Source organism: Gossypium arboreum, chromosome 1 (genome assembly GCF_025698485.1).
Source record: "Gossypium arboreum isolate Shixiya-1 chromosome 1, ASM2569848v2, whole genome shotgun sequence".
NCBI lineage: Eukaryota > Viridiplantae > Streptophyta > Magnoliopsida > Malvales > Malvaceae > Gossypium > Gossypium arboreum.
In genome coordinates, this window is record NC_069070.1 from 115,273,659 (window position 1) to 115,296,314 (window position 22,656).

The 22,656-nt window shown below is 31.7% G+C and overlaps 1 protein-coding gene and 1 pseudogene across 1 annotated transcript; both read right to left on the reverse strand.

The window, feature by feature from the left end:
- Positions 1-10,091: 10,091 nt before the first annotated feature.
- On the reverse strand, positions 10,092-11,455 carry LOC108481831 (UDP-glycosyltransferase 79B6-like). The gene is made up of 2 exons (XM_017784909.1): positions 10,690-11,455; positions 10,092-10,546 (listed from the first exon to the last, which is right to left on the reverse strand). The coding sequence occupies exons 1-2, from the start codon at positions 11,453-11,455 to the stop codon at positions 10,092-10,094; spliced, it is 1,221 nt and encodes a 406-aa protein (XP_017640398.1).
- Positions 11,456-13,684: 2,229 nt separating this feature from the next.
- LOC108482133 (UDP-glycosyltransferase 79B8-like) lies at positions 13,685-14,941 on the reverse strand (annotated as a pseudogene).
- Between the last annotated feature and the right edge of the window lie 7,715 nt (positions 14,942-22,656).

Here is a 22,656-nt window from a genome sequence, read left to right on the forward strand (position 1 = left end):
TTTGAAGTTAGAGTTTTATGTGGAAATTCTGAATTTCAATAGTTATGAAATAACTTATAATTTCTAGGAAAAGTATTAATTGATAAAATTAGCTTAATTGAGGGGTTAATTAAGTAAGGACTGAATTGTATGAACTGTGAAATTTGGGGCAAAATGAAAATCAACATTTTGCACTAAAACAGTTTTGGACAGCAGCAATAGTCTAAATTTGAAAAATCACCAAAAATTGTAGAAATCAAATTAGAGGATGAATAAAATATGAAATTAAATCTTATTGAGTCTAGTTTCTTATAGAAGAAACGGTGTAAGCAATGAAATTGTAAATCATGAGATATAATAAGTTTTGTGAGACAATGTCAGAATGATTTTGGGTTCCCCTGTTCTGACTTTGGAAAATCATCAAAAATTGGATAAAAATAATTAAGGGATTAAATTAATATGTTTAAAATATTTGAAGAGTATATTTTCAATAGAAATAAGCGGGAACATCATCCGAATCTCGTACGATGAGATAATTAATTCTTAGTAAAGAAGGGTCAGAACTGTCATGCAGCAGAACAGGGGTAAATTTAAAGAATAAACTGTATTTATTGGCTAAACCAAAAATTATGAAAATTTTATGGTAATAAGATATGTAAGTCTAGTTTCAAGGAAAATTAGCAGATCTTAATTTCGGTTCTGTATCTTAAGATATAAATAATTTAGTGACTATGACGCAAATGGACAGTTTTGAATATACATATAAGTAAATAGTGAAATTATTGATAATGTTACTTGTTGCATGTTATATAAATTAAGGATGTGGAATGGAGAGGAGGAGGAGGAAAATATGTATGAATATTCAGCTAGCATGGCTAATTTGCATGTTTTAGGCTCATGGATTAAATTGAATAAAAGTAAAATTTTATGGGCAATTTTGTAAAAAAAATGTTAAAAATGACCAATTTGCATGAAATGGATTATTTTATTATTTAAAATTACAAAATTGAATGAAATTATTAATTTAGCTCAAGATCAGGGAAAAACATGTTTTAAGGATTAAATTGAAAAGTGTTGAAATTATGGAAAATTCTGATATTTTATAGAATTCATGGGTTGTTATCAATTTGTTTGAGAATAACGGCTGGAAATAAGGATTAAATTGCAAGAATTTTATTTTATTTTAACCTAAGGATGAAATCGTCATTAATTAAAAGTTTAGGGGTAAAATGGTAATTTTGTTTAGAGCATTAGTTGAATGTATTATAACATGAAATAAATGAAAATGACGTTCAAATTTATTTATAAAGATCCGGATGACTCGAATACGAGACTTGAACGTGGAAAAGAAAAGATATCGGATTAATAAAATATCTGATAAATGAATCGGTAACTCCGGTAATGCTCTGTAACTCTATTCCGGTGACATATTTAGGTTAGGGGTGTTACACATATCCAAACATATATCTTTACATTTCATGCATCGAATATATGCCAATACATTTATTTCGTTAACTAAATGTTAATCATATCATTTTTATAAATTTCTGTACATGCACATATTAAAAACAAAATTACAACCATATTACATGGCCTAATTTTTCATTCACATATACGACATTAATTAATTTATAACATGATCAAATATACTTTTCATACCATCCATATATATATATGCGTATAGTCACCTTATTATCAATAGCTATTTCCTAGCTCAATTGTTGAACCAACATAAAAGACCTATGTACCAATCAATATGTTAATATTACACACACATAACCAAATCATTTCTTATCAAATAGGCTAGCTAGATTAATAACACGGCACATGATAAAATAACATTATGACAACAAAACATGATCATTATTAGCCATTACCTAAGTATCCAAAATGACCAACCAATTAACAAGTAAATCACATTCATTATTTATCATCACAAATCTTACCCAAATAGCCAAACCACAAATGATCATATCATAGGCATATACATTTATTTTACTTAAGATTAGTCGAATATAAACAAGCATTATATAACCTAAATTTTATCTCACAAAACAACCAAAGTAATTACATACGCTTATGAAATTAACATCTAACTAAATAATCATCTTCATGTCTATACCAAATTTTTCGAAATACAAGATTGAATGTAAACATCACTTCCATTTATCAATTCACAGAATAAGCTCATTTGCATAGCCAACTTACGTAATAAAACCACACCCAAATACACATCTATCAACCACATTAGTATCATTCAAAGCGATTTTATAAAACCAAACATCACACAAGATATACCATGAAACATACTTCACAAAATGAGCTTATACCATGATTGAAAATACACAAACATAAACATCATTAGCAAGCCATTTTTGCATGGCTACATATATACAAATCAAAATGAACATTATCGAAACTAATCTATACATGCCATAAATCATAAATACAAGTTTTCAAAGTATCGAAATAGCGATCGATAGTGTGACGAAGTTCCTTGACGATCCCCTAACTCGAGCTAGCTTTATAAATCTATAAAACAACGAATAAACACACAAAGTAAGTTTGGAAAGCTTAGTAACCCATAAGCAAATAAATCATCACAAGAACATTCATAATTCAATTCGAAATAGTTGAATCTAGTTAGTTCCATACACATATATAATCACATTTCTCATGTAGTTCATATGATCACATTAAGTACTTTACTTACCTTAACTTTCATAAACATAAAAACTTCACACGTACCTGATCCATTTAGCTCAAATTTCACATTTGGTCCCGACTTGACATTGCCCGTTGAACCATTTGGGATTGTTAAGGATACACGGAAATCATATAAGCTCATACAATGCCATATCCCAAATATGGTCTTACATGTTATCACATATCGATGCCACTGTCCCAGACAGGGTCTTACATGAATTATATACGATATCAATGTCCCAGACAGGGTCTTACACAAATTATATAAGATGTCAATGTCCCAGACATGGTCTTACACATTTTCTCACTTCGATGCCAATGTCCCAGACATGGTCTTACACGAATCACACATCGGAAATCCTAATGTCATGACATCAGTATCCTACACATTTCCTAAGGTTCATACGGGGCTTTCTATTTTGTAATTCGATCAATTCATGCTTATAACAAGTCAGCCAATACTCCATTTAATTTCGGCAACATGTGTATATATATACAATTCAATTCGGAAAGCTATTTAATATATACATTTGAATTCAAGAACACTTATTATTTATGAACTTACCTCGTACGGACCAGAACGACTATTCGATAGCTTTTGATTTCCCTCGATCCAAATCTGATTTCCTCTTTTCTTTATTTAAATAAATTCAAATTTAACTTAGTTAATTACAAATTCATTCAATTTCATCCAAAAACACATAAATGGGTAATTTTCACTTTATCCCCTAACATTTCACATTATCACAATTTAATCCCTAATTTAAAACAACACAAAATACTCAAAATTTCAATAAACCATGTTAGGCCAAATTCTCATTAGGTCCCTAGCAACCCATTTATTTCATTTATACCATATTTTGACCCCTTCAATTTGCAAATTCCACAATTTAATCCTTAATAAACATTTTTATTAAAAGTCACTTAATTAAACATAATAATCTATCAACAAATATTTATTTTTCATCATCAAACAACAAAAACATCAGGCTATCATCAATTGCAAATCATGAATACATCAAAAATTTTGAAAATTCAAGCATGGGCTAGCTAGTATTCAAAGCAACGATCTCAAAAACGTAAAAATTATCAAAAACCGAACAAAATCCATACCTTAATTGAGCAAAATGAGTACCGAACCTAAAACCACATTCAAAGCTTTCTTTTCTTCTCAACTTTCATCAATTAGAAAGATGAACATGCTAAAATTTTACTTATGTTTTATTATATTAACTTATATTACTAATTTACAAAACTAACCTTTATAATTTAATAAGAAAACCATATATTATAAACCCAAAATCATCCACTCAATTAACTAAGGGTCAAATAACCACTTAAGGGCTTCATAGTTAATTAATCATAGCAAATAAATACTTACACAATTAGTATGCCACTTTTACAATTTACGCGATTAAGTCCTTTTTATCAAATTAAGCATACAAACGGTAAAATTAATTTATGAAATTTTCACACATATCAATTAACATGCTGTAAACACCAAAAATAATATTAAAATAATTCTACGACTTTGGATTTGTGGTTCTGAAATCACTGTTCTGATTTAACTAAAACCGGGCTGTTACACTTATAATATTTGAGATCATGGTCCAAATAGTCTATAGCTTTAATTATATGAACATATATAAACTTAATTTGGAGAAAGACTTATGCTAAGTTATATATATATTTTTATAATACGTAAATTAAATAAAAATAATATATAATCTTTATAAAAAAATTTATAAATTGTCCAAAACTTTTATAACATTTCTTATAAATAATATAATTTTTGACATAACTTTAGAAAGTTATTTTTTATATAAATAAGTTACATAATAACCCAATTTTCAGTGGTTTCAAAAAGGCAATTACGAAACCTTATTTTCAGTAAATCGAGTCCATAAATATTAAATATAAATATTTACGGAGATGATACAAGAATATATTAAAGTTTGGTCTAGTAATTTTTTCAAATTAATAGTTAATTAAGACTCAAGAATTAAATTGTAAAAGTTCAATCGCTAAGAAATTTTAATTGACAAAAGGCTTGAGAACCTAAATAGCAATTAACCAAAGGCCTAATAGCCCATAAATAAATACGAGTTAGTGGATGTTCATGCCATATCCCATTAAGAATTAATAATAAGTAATTTTTAAGTTAAAAAAACTAAGTTAAAGTAATTAGTTAGATTATCTTTAGTTAATTAAAGTATATAAGGTTGAGATAATGAAAAATTCCACTATCTTCTTTTTCAAATGACCGTCCACCATAGATCAACAAAAGAGAAAAACCCTTCCAAGCATCCAAACATTCGGCCTAGGAGAGATCAAGGTATTTAGGACTTTTTCTTGAAATTTTTATGTATTTGAGTTCATGGGAATTTAATTTAGCTAACCTTGTACCAATTTGTAAATATGTTAAAGAAAAGTTGTCATTGTTGATTTCTTAAAGAATTAGTTTTGAAATTGATACACTTTAAGCTTAGATTATGAAAAAGAACTAGATTGTAAAATTAATTTAACTTAATTATTTGTTTCGAACATAAGAACCAAATTGAATAAAATACAAAATTGTTGTGAAATTTCGATATGAATAGGAAGTGGAGGGTACCTAATGAATATATGTGAAATCGATTTTTAAATTGAGGCTTAAAATTTAAAGTTATGAGTATTTCGAATTGAAAGACTAAATTGAATAAAATGTAAAATTTTAAGAGTATCGAAAAATGAGTTTGTGTAGATTCATTCATTTCATGGTGTAAAATGAGAATGTTTAATATTTATTGATTTTATGAAATAATTTTATAGATTAAGAATCGGATCAAAGCAAAGTCAACCGAGGAAAAACTAAAATTGTTAATTAGTCCCTGAAGAATCAACTTGTTTGTGTTTTGATTAGGTAAGTTCATATGGAGCTTACTATTTCATTTGGTAATATTTGTGCATATTGTATTTAATTAATATATGAATATTTGTATATAATTGAAATATCTTGGAATTTGGTATAACTAGCTAGTATCTGACTGAATTGGAATGTTGTGTAAAGTTGGTTATTACGTAATAATACAGGATACAAATGCATAAATACGAATGATTACATAATATAGAAATGTCATATGTAACCCTATTTTATAGGTTAGATATTGAAATAAGCGAAATCGATGCCCGTATGAACTTAGTAAAAGTTAGGATTTGATTGACATGCTGTTAGGATTGACCCGATTAAGCAACAAGTAAAAAAAATAGTGGAATAGATTGAGAAATTGAACACACAAATTTAACGTGAAAAAACCCCTATAAAGAGGATAAAAAATCACGGGCAAAGATAATTTTACTATAATGGCAAAAGAACGAAGAGTACAAAAGATGGAGATAAAAACTAAACCCTGAAAACCCGAAACCAAAGAACCCTCAAAACGTAAACACAAAATTCTCTAAATGTGTTATTAGTTCTAATATCTAATGGGTGTATTTTCTAAGGCTGTAAAAGAGCCTATTTATAGGCTAAATTTATAGGTCAAATACAATAAAACAATCTAAACTAATCAGTGTTTGATTGAAACAAATAAACAGAGTTTAACTGAAAGATTATTTCTCAAATTTAACTGAAAATAGGAGTCATATTTAACAAATCTCCACCTTGACTTATATTTCCACAACACCATCTTTGAGAAAGCCCGCCACGAACCTATCTTAAACTATGTAGGGAGTTAATTGAGTCAAATTTGTGCTTAGAAATTGGAAGACTTCTAGCCTTGGACTTGTACACTACCAAATCAAAACTAACTCGAGTCTAATTTTCACAAACACAGTGCCCTAACTTTTCAAAACCTGCATCCAAAATAGAACCTCTCTTCAACGAAACGGTTATACCTTTTTCCCTCCTATGACCAAGTTGCCTCTGCTCCAAATGAGTTGACTTCGACTCCATAATGGACGAGGGACGTCCGATTTCACCAGTCACTGTAGAACATTCCAGAATATAAAGACTGCCGGTTCTTTTACATTTTAACAAAATGAGAGCTCCACGAGATACTTTAATGCCGCTTGACTTGATGTTGATTCTGCATCCTTTCAAGTCTAAAATACTCAATGAGATGAGATTCTTTCGTAAATCATGTACATACCTGACATCTGAGAGTGTCATAATCGTCCCATCGTGTATCCTAATTTTAACAGTACCAATACCAATTACCTTACTAGATGAATTGTTTCCCATGAGCACAGCTCCACCTTCAACCGAACTGTATGTGTAGAACCATTCTCTATTGGGACACATGTGGAAAAAACATCCCGAATCTAGGATCCACTCGGACGTGAACTTGGAGTTATCGCTCTTTAACACTAACATGAAATCATCACCGTTTTCATCGGCCAAATTAGCACTAGTTACATCTTCCTCGTTACTCTCAGCAGCTCTTTTATTTGGTAGTTTATAACAATCTGCTTTGACGTGACCTAACTTTTTACAATAGTGACACTTTTTGTCTCGTTTCTTTGATGCTACCAAAACGGAAGCTTACTTATCTATCTTGCTATCCAAATGAAACTCATTGTCGAGTTTGTCTCTACTAAACAAGTGACCCTTCACATCTTCGAACGAGAGTTTGTCTCTGCCATAAATCAGGGTCTCTCTAAAAGACTTGTATGAAGGGGGTAAAGAGCACAATAATAGCATAGCGTGATCTTCATCGTCAATATGAAACTCAGCATTCTTTAAATTATTTAAAAGAGTAATGAATTGACTGATGTGATCTCTAAGAAGCTCACCTTCATTCATGCGAAACATAAATAGACGTTGTTTCAACACTAAACGGTTAGCCAGAGACTTAGCCATATAAAGAGTTTCTAACCTTTTCCATAAGGCGGATGAGGTTTTCTCTATCAATACCTCCTGCAATACTGTATTTGCGAGATACAACTAGATTGCAGACAAAGCCTTTTCATCAAGCTCTTCCCATTTTGTTTTATTTAGATTCTCGAGCTTTTTCCCGATAACAACCTTTTTCAAGCCGGATTGAACTAGAATTGCCATCATCCGAACTTGCCACAGATTAAAATTTTTCTCACCATCGAACTTCTCAATTTTAAACCTTGTTGTTGCCATCTCTGAATAAGCTGATCTATGAAAATTGAACTAGCTCTGATATCACTTGTTAGGATAGACTCGATTAAGCAACAAGTAAAACAAAAAATAGCGGAATAAATTGAGAAATTGTACGCACAAATTTAACATGGAAAAACCCTTCTAAAGAGGATAAAAACCCACGGGCAAAGATAATTTTACTATAATGGCAAAAGAACGAAGAGTACAAAAGATGGAGATAAAAACTAAACCCTGAAAACCTAAAAACAAAGAACCCTAAAAACGTAAACATAAAATTCTCTAAATGTGTTATGAGTTCTAATATCTAATGGGTGTATTTTCTAAGGTTGTAAAAGAGCTTATTTATAGGCTAAATTCATAGGTCAAATAATAATAAAATAATATAAACTAATCAGTGTTTGATTGAAATAGATAAATAGAGTTTAACTGAAAGATTATTTCTCAAATTTGACTGAAAGTAAGAGTCATATTTAACACATGCCAATAGGGTTTAGTGCGTGCTTGTACGAGATTTATTACAGATGTTATCGAGGTCCAGCATTTATTGCATATTCTCATGTATTATGTGACACAGGTTTAGCTCGAGTGAGTAATCTGATGTGTTGTTATAAAGGTTTAGCCCAGATGAGTGACTTGATATGTATATATTTAACTTGGACGAGTAACTGGTGTAGTATAGTTTACACATGTACTCAAGTCCGTTTACTAGGGTTCCATCAAGCGAAATAAGTTACTCAAATCTGGAAATTTAAAAAGGAAATGGAATGAAATTGATGAATCAAATGATTGTTGCATTGAAATGAATAACACGTAAATGATATGATCTTATAGATTGTTAATGGATTGTGTCATTAAAATGAGCTATGTGGATGCGGTATAAGTTGATATGTGTTGTGTTTGTTTTGATGCTTAGTTGTGTATGATTATTTGAGCTTACATTTTTGCTATCGAAAGTGCCATGTTCTAGCCAAATTATGCCAACATTATGGTATATAATTTTTAAAATTATATAAAAATGATAAATGAAAATTCAAAACAATTTATATATGTCTACTACACAAATTTATATAAATGATAAATCAACATTCAAAAAATTTATATGTATATGCTACATAAATTTATTTTTTTCTTATATCTCATTTTTAAAAAAATTTACGCACATGTTTAATCATAATAATATGTGTTGCTTGACATTGCATTCTTATATCTTGTATTAAAATTAACAGCCGATAGATAAAATGACCTTGAAAATATATCAAACACTAAAGTTACAATAAACAAATTAAATAAAAAATCAACAAGAAGAACTTCAAAATCTTATTAAAATGATATTTATCTCTCGTGAGAGAAGTAAAATCAACAAGAATAAATATCAAAATTATACATGAATCTTGACTTAATGGGTAATGCAATGCATGAATATTGACTTTATGCGATTTTATATAAGATATTTTTATTCGATTCAATTTCTTAAATCACTAACAACATTATCGAATTAGTACAATTTTATGTTTATATATTACATACACAAACCATTCTATTAATTCAATACAAAAATAAATGTATGTATTCTTTTATTTAAATGTACAACTGAATCAAAATCAAAGCTTCATGTATATATATGAATCACAATTCAAGTTTTCATGCATATGATTATATCAAATTAAAGTTCATCTATCAAATTGCACATTAGAGTAAAGTTCATGTATAAATTTAATATTTATCTCATAATTTTAGTTTTTTAAAAATTTAAAAAAATATTTTATTTAAAAAAAAATATTTTTGTTGATGTGGACTTGCCATGTTGGCATCATAATAGTCTATTCAGCTGTCATGAATAGCCACATCAACACATTAACTATCAGAGTATAATTGGTATGCTTTTATTGTTTGAGAGGTTAATTGAGACTGAATTGAACTTATTTAACCCTTAACGCAAAAAAGAAAGATAAATAAATGATGACATTTTTAAGTGTAGATTAGGAACAACATTCATTCCAAATTACATTAGCCTATTGGATGACTTTTTTGCTATTGTTCTTGAAATTGAAGATTTTCATAGCATCAGTGATGACATAAAGATGAAGAAAGGGTGGGTAATCTTCCACCCACATAGTGGCAGTATTACTATTCAGTCCATTTTTGGCTAGAAAATGAGTAGCATCATTAGATGTCGTTTAACATGGTGAAAGAACCTTGACCAAATCCTTTTGAGAGCTAACCTGCGAGGACTACTCTTCAGTTCATTCCAAATAATGAAATGGATATTTTCTTCTTGTTTTGCAACTTGGACCCTCTATTTGACAAGATCTTGTAGAGCTTTGATGAAATTGTTGATATATCCTTCTTGAAAATCCTTATTAGACAGTATTTGCTTCAGCTTTGCATGGTTTTTCTTCATCATATTAGCTGTTTCATTGTCCTTGTCCATCACAAACTTGATGGCTTCACTCAATGACTCCTTTGAAACCTCCCTGTTTTTACCTCTCTCCACTTCAACTCCAATCTTGAGTTCATTCACCATTAATCTGGTGTTCAAAATTTGATCCCCAATTTCAGGTATCAACACAATTTGGCGGTCACTAAGCAAAAACTCCCACATTATTCCATACCCACAGTGGTTAACAAAACACCCGATGTTAGGGTGGTGCAATAGTTGCTCTTGTGGAACCCAACCTCCATACACCAACCCTCTTCCTCCAACCCTATCTTGAAACCCCTCCGGCAGTGCTTCTTCAACCGTCGAGAATCCTTAGGGTGGCTTTAAAGCTACAAAAAATGGCAGCCCACATAGCTCAAACCCAAGCACCAACTCCTGGAACTCAGCCTTCTGCAACACACTCTGGCTTCCAAATGAGCAAAACACAGCAGACCCTGGCTCGAACTGGCTCAACCAACTAACCCATTTCTCATCAAGCTGTTAGGTATTCGTTTCAGGCAAACAAGGCCCTGATAACAAAACAGGCTTCCCAAATCCTTCAGCGACAAAGTCACAAATGGTCCATCGATTTCACTGCAAGTCCTGAAGGCAATGGCATCACTTCCTTTCACAGCAGTCCTTATCCGTTCCCGAAACGACAGTCCACTTCCGAAATCCTCAGCCTCAAACAACATTGCAGCAGCCTCTTCAGGTTTGAGTTTCACCGTAGAAGGAGGGCAACCAGGAGGCAATTCCATCACCTCGTCTACATTCATTTCTTTGGTTAGTGCCTTGGTGTTTAACCCCATCGACATTGAGGAAACCACTACATAGAATATGGGGAGGATCCCAAGTTGGCGAGCCAAGTCTGGGATCCAAAACCAGAAATCATAAAAAACTATATCTGGTTTTATAACCTTTAAGATTCCTTCAACTTGGTCCCTGGTTTGATCTACGGCAAAAGCAAGGTATTTTTGTTGGTTCAGAGGAACAACAGATGTAGTTTCAGCACCTGGAAGGAGGCCATCGACATGGGGTATAAGTAGAGGAAAGAACTGAATCAAGTTGAGGTATTGGTTCATGTTTTCAAGCTTTGGTTGAACTCCTTTGGGCACAAAGAAGGAAATTTGGTGGCCTTTATGAGCCAGCTTATTAGAGAGATGAAAGAAAGGGATGAAATGACCATAGGCAACCCATGGAAACATGGCGATGTGAAGCTTTGAGTGGCCTGATTTTCTCATCTTTCTTTTTTTGCTTGCACAATGTGATCTGAGAGAAAAAACCGATCTAATTATAAAGCCTTCCATTAACAATTGCACAACAAACGCCTTTTTTCTTCATCATGTTTATCCATATTGAAAGTATTTTATTATATTTATCCCAGAAGAATTCAACCATTGATTCTACTCATAATTAAGGTGAGGTTGAATCTCCAATTTCTTTTTGAAAATCTCGATTTGGATGAGAACCAAATGGCGAGAAGTTTTTGGTAGTTGTTGGAGAATTTTTTTAGTTGGTTAATTTTTTTTCCATAAAATGATGTAAATGATATCATTATATCAAAATAACAAATAAAATAAATGAAACGTTGCGTTAGAGAAGGATTATGTTTGGCCATAATTGTATTACCTCTTTTTTTCATTTTCTTCTCTAATCATTTTTTTCTCTCTCCATCCTTTTTCCTTTCAATTTGCAATTTCGTCTGTATTATCAAAGCTAAGATTTTACCATGGTAGATGTTACAACCACCCGACTACAAAAAAAGGTGAGTCAAAATCTAGAACTTGCAAGATTGCAAGAGGTCCAACAAATTGATAGACACATCGATGACTGATTCAAAAGGTTCCATGATTAAAGGAAAGTGAAAATAAATGATTAATTTTAAAGGTTCCATGGATAAAGGAAAGTGAAAATTAAAGATCTCTTTGAGATTTTATCATGAAAAATTGACAATGACATGGGTGACAGAATCTTGATGACATCTCCATTGGTGAATAAAACCCAAATGGGAAGCCATAATTAGAAAAGCCCTCAAGCCTAAAAAGGACTATGGCTCCATTCATTAGTGTTCTTAGGAGTAAGGGGAGAGATTTTTTAAGCTAGAATGCTCAAAGTGTTAAAATGAGGATTTCCAAGGGTGGTGGTGAAAAATGGTCCCTGGATGTTACGAAGATCCAAACTACCATGCTCCACTTTGAGGGTAAGTGTAACGAGTCAATAATTAATTTTCTCAGATTGTAGTTATGGTATTTGACTTGATTAATTTAATGTGACGCCAAAAAGAATATTGAATTTGAGTAAATAGTCAAATTGATGGACTAATTTGTAAAGGAGATTAAAGTAGCTAGCTAAATGTAAGAAAGAGGATTAACACATAAGTAAAAGAAAAGCCGGGCTTATAAGGAGATTTTTCCAAGGACTTTGTTATAAATAAACCATGATTGAAATTATACTAGTGGAAAGTAGTGGAAAGTATTGCTAATGGTCGTTAATCTTCACTAGTTACGCCAAGAAATCATTCACTCTGTTGGATGTCCATGTGACGAAGCCATATGATAAGCTGAGGCTATGTGTTGCTATGAGATATAGTTGTGTTGTTTCACCGTGTGTGATGATTAAAACCATGTAGGTGGAGGTACACAGCCATGTCTCCAGATCATATAAAAGACTGTGGCCATGTATACCAATTAACACTTAAATCAAATAGAACACACGACTTTGTAACATTCCAATGTAAAGTACAAAACCATGTAGTAACCCGTGTACGCTTAAAAATACCTTCAAATGTAAGTCATGTATATTCATTCATAATTAAGCCACAAATATACCATTAACAAATAATTCCATTTTATTATATCATACCAAAAACATACTAAATCATGTCATTTATCTAATTCTAACTAATATGCCACAACACACCATCACAAACAATAATCATACCTATGATTCACATTCATTTTCTAACCAATTGCTTGGATTTTGCAACTCTATTTGACAAGATCTAACAGACAATCATTTATTTGTTGGCTCTGTAATTATCAACAATTGTACAGACTCCCATTATGAAGTCTCATGCTATTATATTCAACTTTCAACAATATTGCCTTCTCCATTATTTTTCTTTTTCATGTCGAATTTGTCGTATATATTGAATATGTGCTCGAGTATTTGCAGGTCCAGAGTGCTATGTTTCTTGATCTGTGTGTTAGTTTGGAAATTAAATTTGCTCTTAGAAAGAAGCAGCAATCTTAACATGTTTAGAATAACGGTGATGTCAATTTTCATGGCAGAACATTACATGCAAGAACACCTCAAAACTATTTACCAAACATCATCGGGTTTAATCATTTTGTTTTGCGGCTTGGACTTCATATTTGACAAATCTTGCAGAGCTTGAATGAAATTGTTGATATATCCTTCTTGAAGATCCCTGTTAGATAGCATTTGCTTCAGCTTAGCATGGTTTCTCTTCATCGATTAGTTGTTTCATTGTCCTTGTCCATCACAAACTTGATGGCTTCACTCAATGACTCCTTTGGAACCTCCCTGTTTTACCTCTCTCCACTTCCACCCCAATCTTGAGCTCATTCGCCATCAACTGGTGTTCAAAATTTGATCCCCAATTTCGGTATCAACACCACTTGGCGATCACTAAGCAAAAATTCCCACATCGTTCCATACCCACAGTGGTTAACGAAACACCCGATGTTAGGGTGGTGCAATAGCCGCTCTTGTGGAACCCAACCTCCATACACCAACCCTCTTCCTCCAACCCTATCTTGAAATCCCTCGGGCGGTTTTTCTTCAGCAGTTGAGCATCCTTGGGGTGGCTTTAAAGCTACCAAAATGGTAGCCCACATAGCTCAAACCCAAGCACCAACTCCTGAACTCGTCCTTCAGAACACACTGCTTCCTAAAGAGCAAAACACAACAGAACTGGCTCGAATCGGCTTAACCAACTAACCCATTTCTCATCAAGTTGTTGGGTCTTTGTTTCGAGCAAGCAAGGCCACGACAACAAAACAAAGCTTCCCATATCCTCGAGCAACATAGTCGCAAAATGGTCCCTCGGTTTCACGGCAAGTCCTGAAGGCAATGGCATCACTTCCACTCACAAGCAGTCCTTATCCGTTCCCCAACGACAGTCCACTCCCGAAATCCTCGACCTCAAACAACAAAGCAAAGAATTTCTTCACTTTGAATTTCACAAAGGAAGAAGGGTAATCGGAGGCAATTTCGTCACCTCTTCTACAGTCATTTCTTTGGTTAGCGTCCGATGTTTGACCCTAACGACATGATCATCGAGGAAACCACTACATAGCATATGGGTGGATCCCAAGTTGGCGAGCCAAGTCCGGGATCCAAAACCGTAAATCATAAAAAACCATATCAGGTTTTAAAGCCCCTAGGATGCCTTCAACTTGGTCCCTGGTTTGATCTACTGCAAAAGCAAGGTATTTTTGTTGGTTCAGAGGAACAACAGATGTAGTTTCAGCACCTGGAGGAAGGCCATCGACATGGGGTATAACCAGAGGAACGAATTGAATCAAGTTGGGGTATTGGTTCCTGTTTTCCAGCTTTGGTTGCACTCCTTTAGGCAAAATGAAGGAAATTTTATGGCCGTTATGAGCCAACTTATTTGAGAGATGAAGGAAAGGAATGAAATGACCATATGCAACCCACGGAAACATGGCGATGTGAAGCTTTGAGCAGCCTGATTTGCTCATCTTTTTTGCTTTGGTTTGGATGAACAAAGGTTATCTGACTCGAAAATTTCTGACCTAAAAGTCCACACTGAGACTACCTACGCCATTCATTTCCTGACATGTTTATCAATACACACAAATTGTTGTCGGCCATAAAATAAATTTCACTTTATTGATCTCTTTCCAAGAAAAGCTTTCGTGTCAATCAATTCCTCCCTCTTTCAGGATATTTAAATGATAAATAATTTAAATTCAATTTTTTATTGATTTATACATCAAATATTAATCTTAAATTATTTAATAAAATTACAAAAATAATTTAATTTATTAATCATCAATATCACATATACATATATAACAAGCTTATATTGAAATAAGTGTCCCTCTTTTATTTTTTCATTTAATATATATTTTTATCTAATAATTTTTATCAATGGGGCAAATCAATATATTACAATTATTTTTTATTTATCTTAATATAATTATATATTTATTTAGGAACGTAGATACAAATTATTTATGAACGTAAATTAATTTTTATTTATATTAATATAATTTTATATTTATTTATGAACATAGATACAAATTATTTATGAACACAAATTAGTTATTATAATAATTATTATAATATTTAAAATTTAGTTATTTATGAACAATTGTTATGGACGAAAATTTATAATAATTATTATTTACAATAATTTGTAATTTACGTCCATAATAACTATTATAAATCAAAATTATCATTTGTTTGTAAAAAAAGTACTAGAAATATACAATTTAAAAAATTTGAATATTAAAAACAATTTGTATCAACGTTCATAAATTAAATTAAATTAAATTGTATCAAATTATCCTATAATTGCTATATTTTCTCAAACAAAACAAATTAATTTAAAATATATTTTAGTTCTTAAAACAAGAATTTTCCAAAAAAATTCATGTGATGATCTAATATTAAAAAAACTAAATTGAAATACTAGGTTAATCCAAAATATTACTTTTAAGTTAGATAAAATAAATAAATAAACTTGAGAAGTTAACAAATTTAAAATAACAATTAACTTGATAAATTTGAAATAAATTTAAATAAAGTGATAAATATAATATTGGTTTGATTCCTCCTAAGAAATTTTATCTTTGAAATTCATCTGAGAAAATGTTAGGATATTGTGATATCATAGTTTGTTCTGGCTCTCACGTAGCCTCTTTCATACTATGACGATGCCATAGTACTTTCACTAAAGATACTTGTTTGATAGTTGTTATTATATGCAAACTCAGCTAGTGGTAGAAATTTATCATGTTGCCCTCAAATTCAGTAATATAGCATTGCAACATATTTTCAAGTATCTAAATCACCCACTCAGATCGTCTGTCAGTCTGAGGATGAAATGTTATACTGAAATTAAGTTTCACACTCAGAGCTTCGTGTAATTTACCCTAAAATTTGGAGGTAAATTTAGGATATCAATCTAAAATAATAGGTAGTGGTATACCGCACAATCTGACAATATTTGAAATATATAGTTTAACCCACTTCTCGAATTTATTCTGTTTGGCCTTTGTGGCGTGATCTATCATGTAGGTCTGGTAAGTTGTGTATGTCTGTTTTTATGGTTAATTATGGATAAATTCTGTTGATTCTAAAATAATGTATGGCTATGATAAGGTATTCATATATGCTCAGGGTTAAGGGTTGAGTAAGGTTTGTAAAATAATTGAATAAATTTTTTAAAAGAACTGTGCATCTGTATGTTAATAAAACTATACGATATAATAGTCTGATAATGTTGGACATGGATACATTCGTAGCTGTTTGTGACTTAATAACTGGACAATGTGAGTTTGTTTCTGTTATGAAATGGGTGAATTAGAGTTATCTGGAATATGTTTTGTCTGGGTTGTCTAATGACTTCGTTTGTAACCATATGAAGGTCTGATTATTGATTGTTTGAGTGTCTAGCATTCTGGAGTAAAAAGGCATGGAAGTCATCTGATTAGTCTATGCAGTATATTATCAGAATGAGTTATGTGGTATTGGTTCAGGGTATGATTTGATTAGTAGTTCGTTGGTACTCAAATTTGCATAATACTGAATCCGTCTATGATTAATGTTATCAAAAAACTATTTTGAAATAAGGGCAAGTATTAGGATATGGTCTGAAAGAAACGGTTTCTGTATGTTAGGCTAAGAGTGTAACATCCTGCCCGGTGTAGTCCTAGTGATTCGATTACTGTTTGTTGAAGTATAGTGTTTACAGCATGTTTTGAGTGGGTAAGGTATTAATTGTGACTTAGTATATAAGTCTGTGAGTGCACCCTTGGGCGAGCTTGATAGTTTGGCGGGCTCTTTTGAAGAGTATACACCATCCCAGCTGTTAGACGAATATGTTAAGTCCTCTGTTTTATAAAATTGTTTATTATATTATTATTTTATTATTCTGGTTAAACAATTTAGTTGGAAAAATGGGAATTGGTTAGAATAGAACTAAGTTACCGTAGTCGATAAGACTCACATTTAGTCACAAGAATCGAGGAGGTTAGTGGGATAATCAGATTTATCCACTAAACCTAGCTTTTGTGTCTATCTGTATAAGGTTGGTATTAGCTTCTTGAGTAAGCTTTTACGTGTTCTCTTGTATTCACATTTTTCTTCTTAAACTTTCTCTGCACTTTTCTCTCGAAAAACCTAAGATCAAAGACTTACTTGAAAATTTGGGTTCGTTGTACTCATCCAACTATATCTTTGTTTTAGCACCTGGTAAATGTCAATGAACCTTACGTTATTTTCATAGTTACATACATGACTTTAGGGCTACATGCTTAAGCGTTAGTTTTGAGTGTAAGGAAGGAAATTTCCTGAATCTGGGTTTTGTGATTATGTTACTTGCAAATTTGTTTAGTTTTTCGGTATATAGTATGGTAAGTTTAACTATTTATGTTATAACTCAAGACAATCCTGAAAATTCTCGAGTTAAGGGCAAGAGTCCTACTGTTTAAACTTGCTGCATTTTCTGGTGAATTTCTTCTTACTTCATGTATGTGTAATGCCCTTGTTTATGGTTTGGTTTAAGGTAAGTATACATATTCTATAAAGAGGAAATATTTGTACAAAAGTGATGAATGCTTGTTGTTATCAGTCTAGTTTGGTCTATTCATGTTAAGATGTAAGAACCTTTTTTTTTTTAAGCCATTATCACTTGCTTCTAAAATGAATAACATGGTCTGGTACATGGAAATGAATTCATGGCGTTGCCTTCAATGAAATGAGTATTGAAAATGCAGATCATGATACATGAAAATGGTCGTATAGCCTCTGGTAGGGCAAGTGTTATTGTAAACTAGATTGGAAAATCATGACAAAGGAAAATGAATGAAAAATGGATATGGCTTTGTATATGGACTAGGGTTTGTGGCTAACACAAAGAAAGTAGTTTGTATGATTGCATGGGCATAGTATACACGCCAAAGGAATAGTGTCCGATGTATAGCCTATTTGTGTTTGGTATGCGCCAATTGGCAAACTGCGTGACTTTGTTGAGTTGGAAAGGCTTACTTAAATTATATGTAACTATTGCAATGTTTTCTTCTGAAAGTCACTAAGTATTTTGAACTTACTTAGTTACCTTTCATTCTCAGGCCTACTGATGAAGTAAAGGAATCTCTAAAGATTATGCCACAGGACAATCGTTACCGTGAGACTCATTGTATTTTATATTATGCATACCATGAGGGTGGTGTCAAAATGTCCTCAGTCGAATAACAAATTTTGTATCTAAACTTATGCTTATGAAACTATGATTTCAATGAAGTTTCAGTAAAATATTTATGGGTTTTCAAAGTGTATAATCTTATTTATCTTCGAATAACAAATAGTTTATGTTTCATACTAACTTAAATTGTAGTAAATTGGTATACGCTAGAAATGGTTTCCAAGAAAGTGATTTTAAGGCAGTGACACGCTATTCCTAGATCCTGCTTAGGATCGGGTATAGAGTGTTACAGAGAGGTACATATGTAACAAAAATAATTAAAAAATGTTCGGAAGAATCTTCAATTAGTTAGATAAAAAATAATTAGTATTTTAAGAGTATGATAGTCAGTGTATATGCATATAACAAAACTATAGTGGTGTCCGCTTGATATTAGTGGTTCAGAATGATAGTTGACGCGTTGATGTCTTTCAAAAAATAAGAAGTATCCGCCAAGGTAATTTATAATAATGCTCACTAATGATTTACAAGTCATCAAAGACCCATCTATTCGTAGCTTTAATTGAAGAAGTGTAGAGTTTAATGGTGTTTTGTGGGTACATTCGAATGAAAAGGGAAAGGAATGAAGGTTATTTCTTATGCAACCGTAGTACCTAATTGTTCAATTTAGATGTTTGATTTGTGAATACATTATAACTCTGAGGCTATTTTACCCATTTGTCCCAAAAAAAATAATATTTACAAAAATGACTCTAGTTTAAAAACATTTACCTAAATGACTTGAAATGAACAGTAAATTTGGGTTATGGGAACCCAATACCCAATGGTCGGCACCCCTTTGAAATTTGACCTAATGATTGCCTGATGATTGTATCAAGCTTTAAAATTTTGATTTTTTTAATTTATTTTGAGACTTCAATGGCTAGCATCAGGGTAATTTTTCCAACACCGTATCATACTAGTATACGTTTATACCAGTATTTGAAAAAAATTGGGTTTTGGCCATGTAATGGCCAACACCAAGTACAAGAAGAAATTTTTTGGGTTTTGGCCATATAGTGTATAACTGAATTTCGGAGTTGAATTATATACTGTCATGTGAACCGTAAATGTTATGCCATCAAAGGTTGGATGACTTTCTATGCCATAGATAGCTAACCGAGATGTCCAATGCAGATGGACATTATCTACGCTGCAATAGTGTTTATTCCACAACTTGTAGGTGGGGTACTAATGCAACGTAGACCTGATTCAAGCAAAAGACAACTAATTGTGAAGAAACTACTATTCAAAATTTTTGTATTATTTTTGTATCTGTAAATCAAATTTTGTCTGTATTATTTGTTGTTCGAATTTTATATTTTCGTATTAATTTTTAGAAAGTTTTTATTTTCTTGTATCTATAAATTTAATTTAGTTTGTATTATTTGTTGTTCGAATTTTATATTTTTGTGTATTAATATTCTAGAATGTTTGTATTTTCTTGTGTTTGCAAATTTAATTTGTTGCGTATTATTAATTTTCTAATTATATATTTGTTTTATTAAATATTTTGAAGTCATTTATCCAAACAAATAATTATTTTATAAAAAATAAATTTATATTGAAAAATAAAATAATTTCTTCGACGTCGGAACAGTAGTTTTAGAACCACAAATCTGATGTCAGAAAATTATGTTAATATTATTTTCGGTATTTACAGCATGTTATTTGATATGTGTGAAAATTCCTTGAGCTAATTTTATTGATTGGTTGGTTAATTTGATAAAAAAGGATTAAATTGCGTAAAATATAAAAGTTGCATTCTACTTGTTAAAGGTGTTTAATTGCTATGATTTAATAAATCAAAGGTCCTTATAATGTTATTAGTCCATGATTAGTGTAAGTTGACATTAATGGACATGAAATGGATGATATAAATGTTTTATCATTAAGGTTAATTTGGTAATTTGTCTAATAAGGTTAATTAAACAAAACAAAATGAATTTTGTGTCCATCTTTCTCCCTTTTAGCCAAATTTTGCAAGAAGAAAGCCAAGGAATTAGGTTTTCCATTCGATCACTTGAAAGCTAGATTAAGGTATGATTTTAGCTCGGTTTTTAATGATTTTTACATTTTTGAGATCGTTGCTTTGTATTCTAGCTAGCCCGTACCTTAGATTTCAATATTGTTAAAGATTTAACATGTTGCCATTGTTGAATACTTGAGTAATTTGATGGTTGATGATGGATTTTGAATAGTTGTTAATAGTTAAACTAGTTTTGTAAAGTGATTTTTGACAAAAATGTCAAAAAGGGATTAATTTGTGAAATGTACAAATTGTGTGGTTGAAATGTTAAATAAATGAAAGTTTTGGGCTGCTAGGGACCTATATATAATTCGGCCAAGCATGGATTTTGTTGAATTGTGTGAATTTTGTGTATTTGTGAAATAGGGACTAAATTGATTAAATGTGAAAGTTTAGAGGCTAATGTGTAAAAATGCTCAAATGTGTATTTTTGGATTAATTGAATGAGTAGATGAATAAATAAGTTAATTTTGAATTCATATAGATCAAGAAAGAAAGAATTCAGATTTAGATCGGGGGAAAAGCAAGGTTATCGAGTAGTCGACCCGATCCGTCAATTTAAAATACGAGGTAAGTTCGTATGTGATGATTACATTATAAATGTATGTTAAAATGCTTTAATATTGCATAAATTGTTAAACGAGATTATGGATAATGTATGAATTGTGAAAATGACTCTATGAATGCATTCGATAATAGAAACGAAAAGTGTGAAAGCCTGGTTGAACCTTAAGAATAGTTTTGGATACTATTGACATGTCAATAAGTGATTCGTTGAGTTGGCTTCGGGCCATGATATTAGCACTTCAGGTGCGTATTTTACCTATTTGGCTTCAGGCCATGCATATTGGATGATTTGGCTTTGGGCCATAATAATAATTCTTTGGATAAGTTACATTGATTTGGCTACGGGCCATGGTATAGGTACTTATCATACGAGACCCCTGAGTATCCGATTTCTATTCCAAATGGTTTAACGGGTAAACGAATGATTGTGGTTGAGAAACAGGTTAGTACGAGGCGATACAAGTATGTGCAGAACCTATTCGAGTATTAAATAGTGAAAGTTCGATGAGTTTGTATTTGATCATGTTTTGAGACATGAGAAAGGTTTGTAGTTAATGTGTATATGGTTTTTTCATGTGTAATTGGTTGATTTGCATTTATTCGATAAATTAAGTTATTCACATACGAGCTTACTAAGCTATGAAGCTTACTAAGCTATGAAGCTTACTTTGTGTTAATTTTCTATGTTTTATAATGAATCAAGGCTAGCTCGGATCCAGGAGTCGTCGGGAACATCATCGCACTATCAAACATCTAAGTTGGTACTTTTGAATTATACATTTACGGTATATGGCATGTATAAGCTAGATGTGGTATTTTGGTTGTGATTATAGCTATGAGATTTGGCTTGTAATTGATGTTAATATTGATGTGTGTTTGGTTATTAGAAATGGCTTGTAAATGTATATATTTTGGTTTGTATATATATATAGCCATGAGTGATGGCTTATTTTGGTTTGTTTTGGCATGGTCGTAACCAAGACATTATAGAAGTTAAAATGGTTATGTGAATTATGATAAATGAACCATATTGTTTGACATTGTTTTGGCATGTATTTGGCTAGGTAAATGGTAGTGATTTGAGAATTGGAATAAATGAAATTTTAATAATATGAATTGTGAATTTGGTTGCCTAATTGTATAACGAAATGGCACCATTTTGCCTTGTGTAGGTACATTGAAGTTGGGGTGGCAAATTGACCTTACAAATGGCCTATTGTTGTCCAAAGAGTAGAGACACGGGAGTGTGTCTCAGCCGTGTGCGACACACGGTCATGGTATACGGCCATGTGTCCCCTGATGATGCTTAGAAATCATGTTAGTAAGTTACACGGCCTAGACACACAGACGTGTGGTTGGCCATGTGGCCAAGTCAGTATACCCTCCAG

Bases quoted from the DNA above. Each gene is read 5' to 3' on its own strand.
- LOC108481831 (XM_017784909.1), bottom strand. From the start codon at position 11,455: ATGAGAAAATCAGGCCACTCAAAGCTTCACATCGCCATGTTTCCATGG. The intron at 10,547-10,689 runs GTTGAGCCAGTT...AGCCACCCTAAG, and splicing joins GATGAGAAATGGGTTAGTTG to GATTCTCGACGGTTGAAGAA.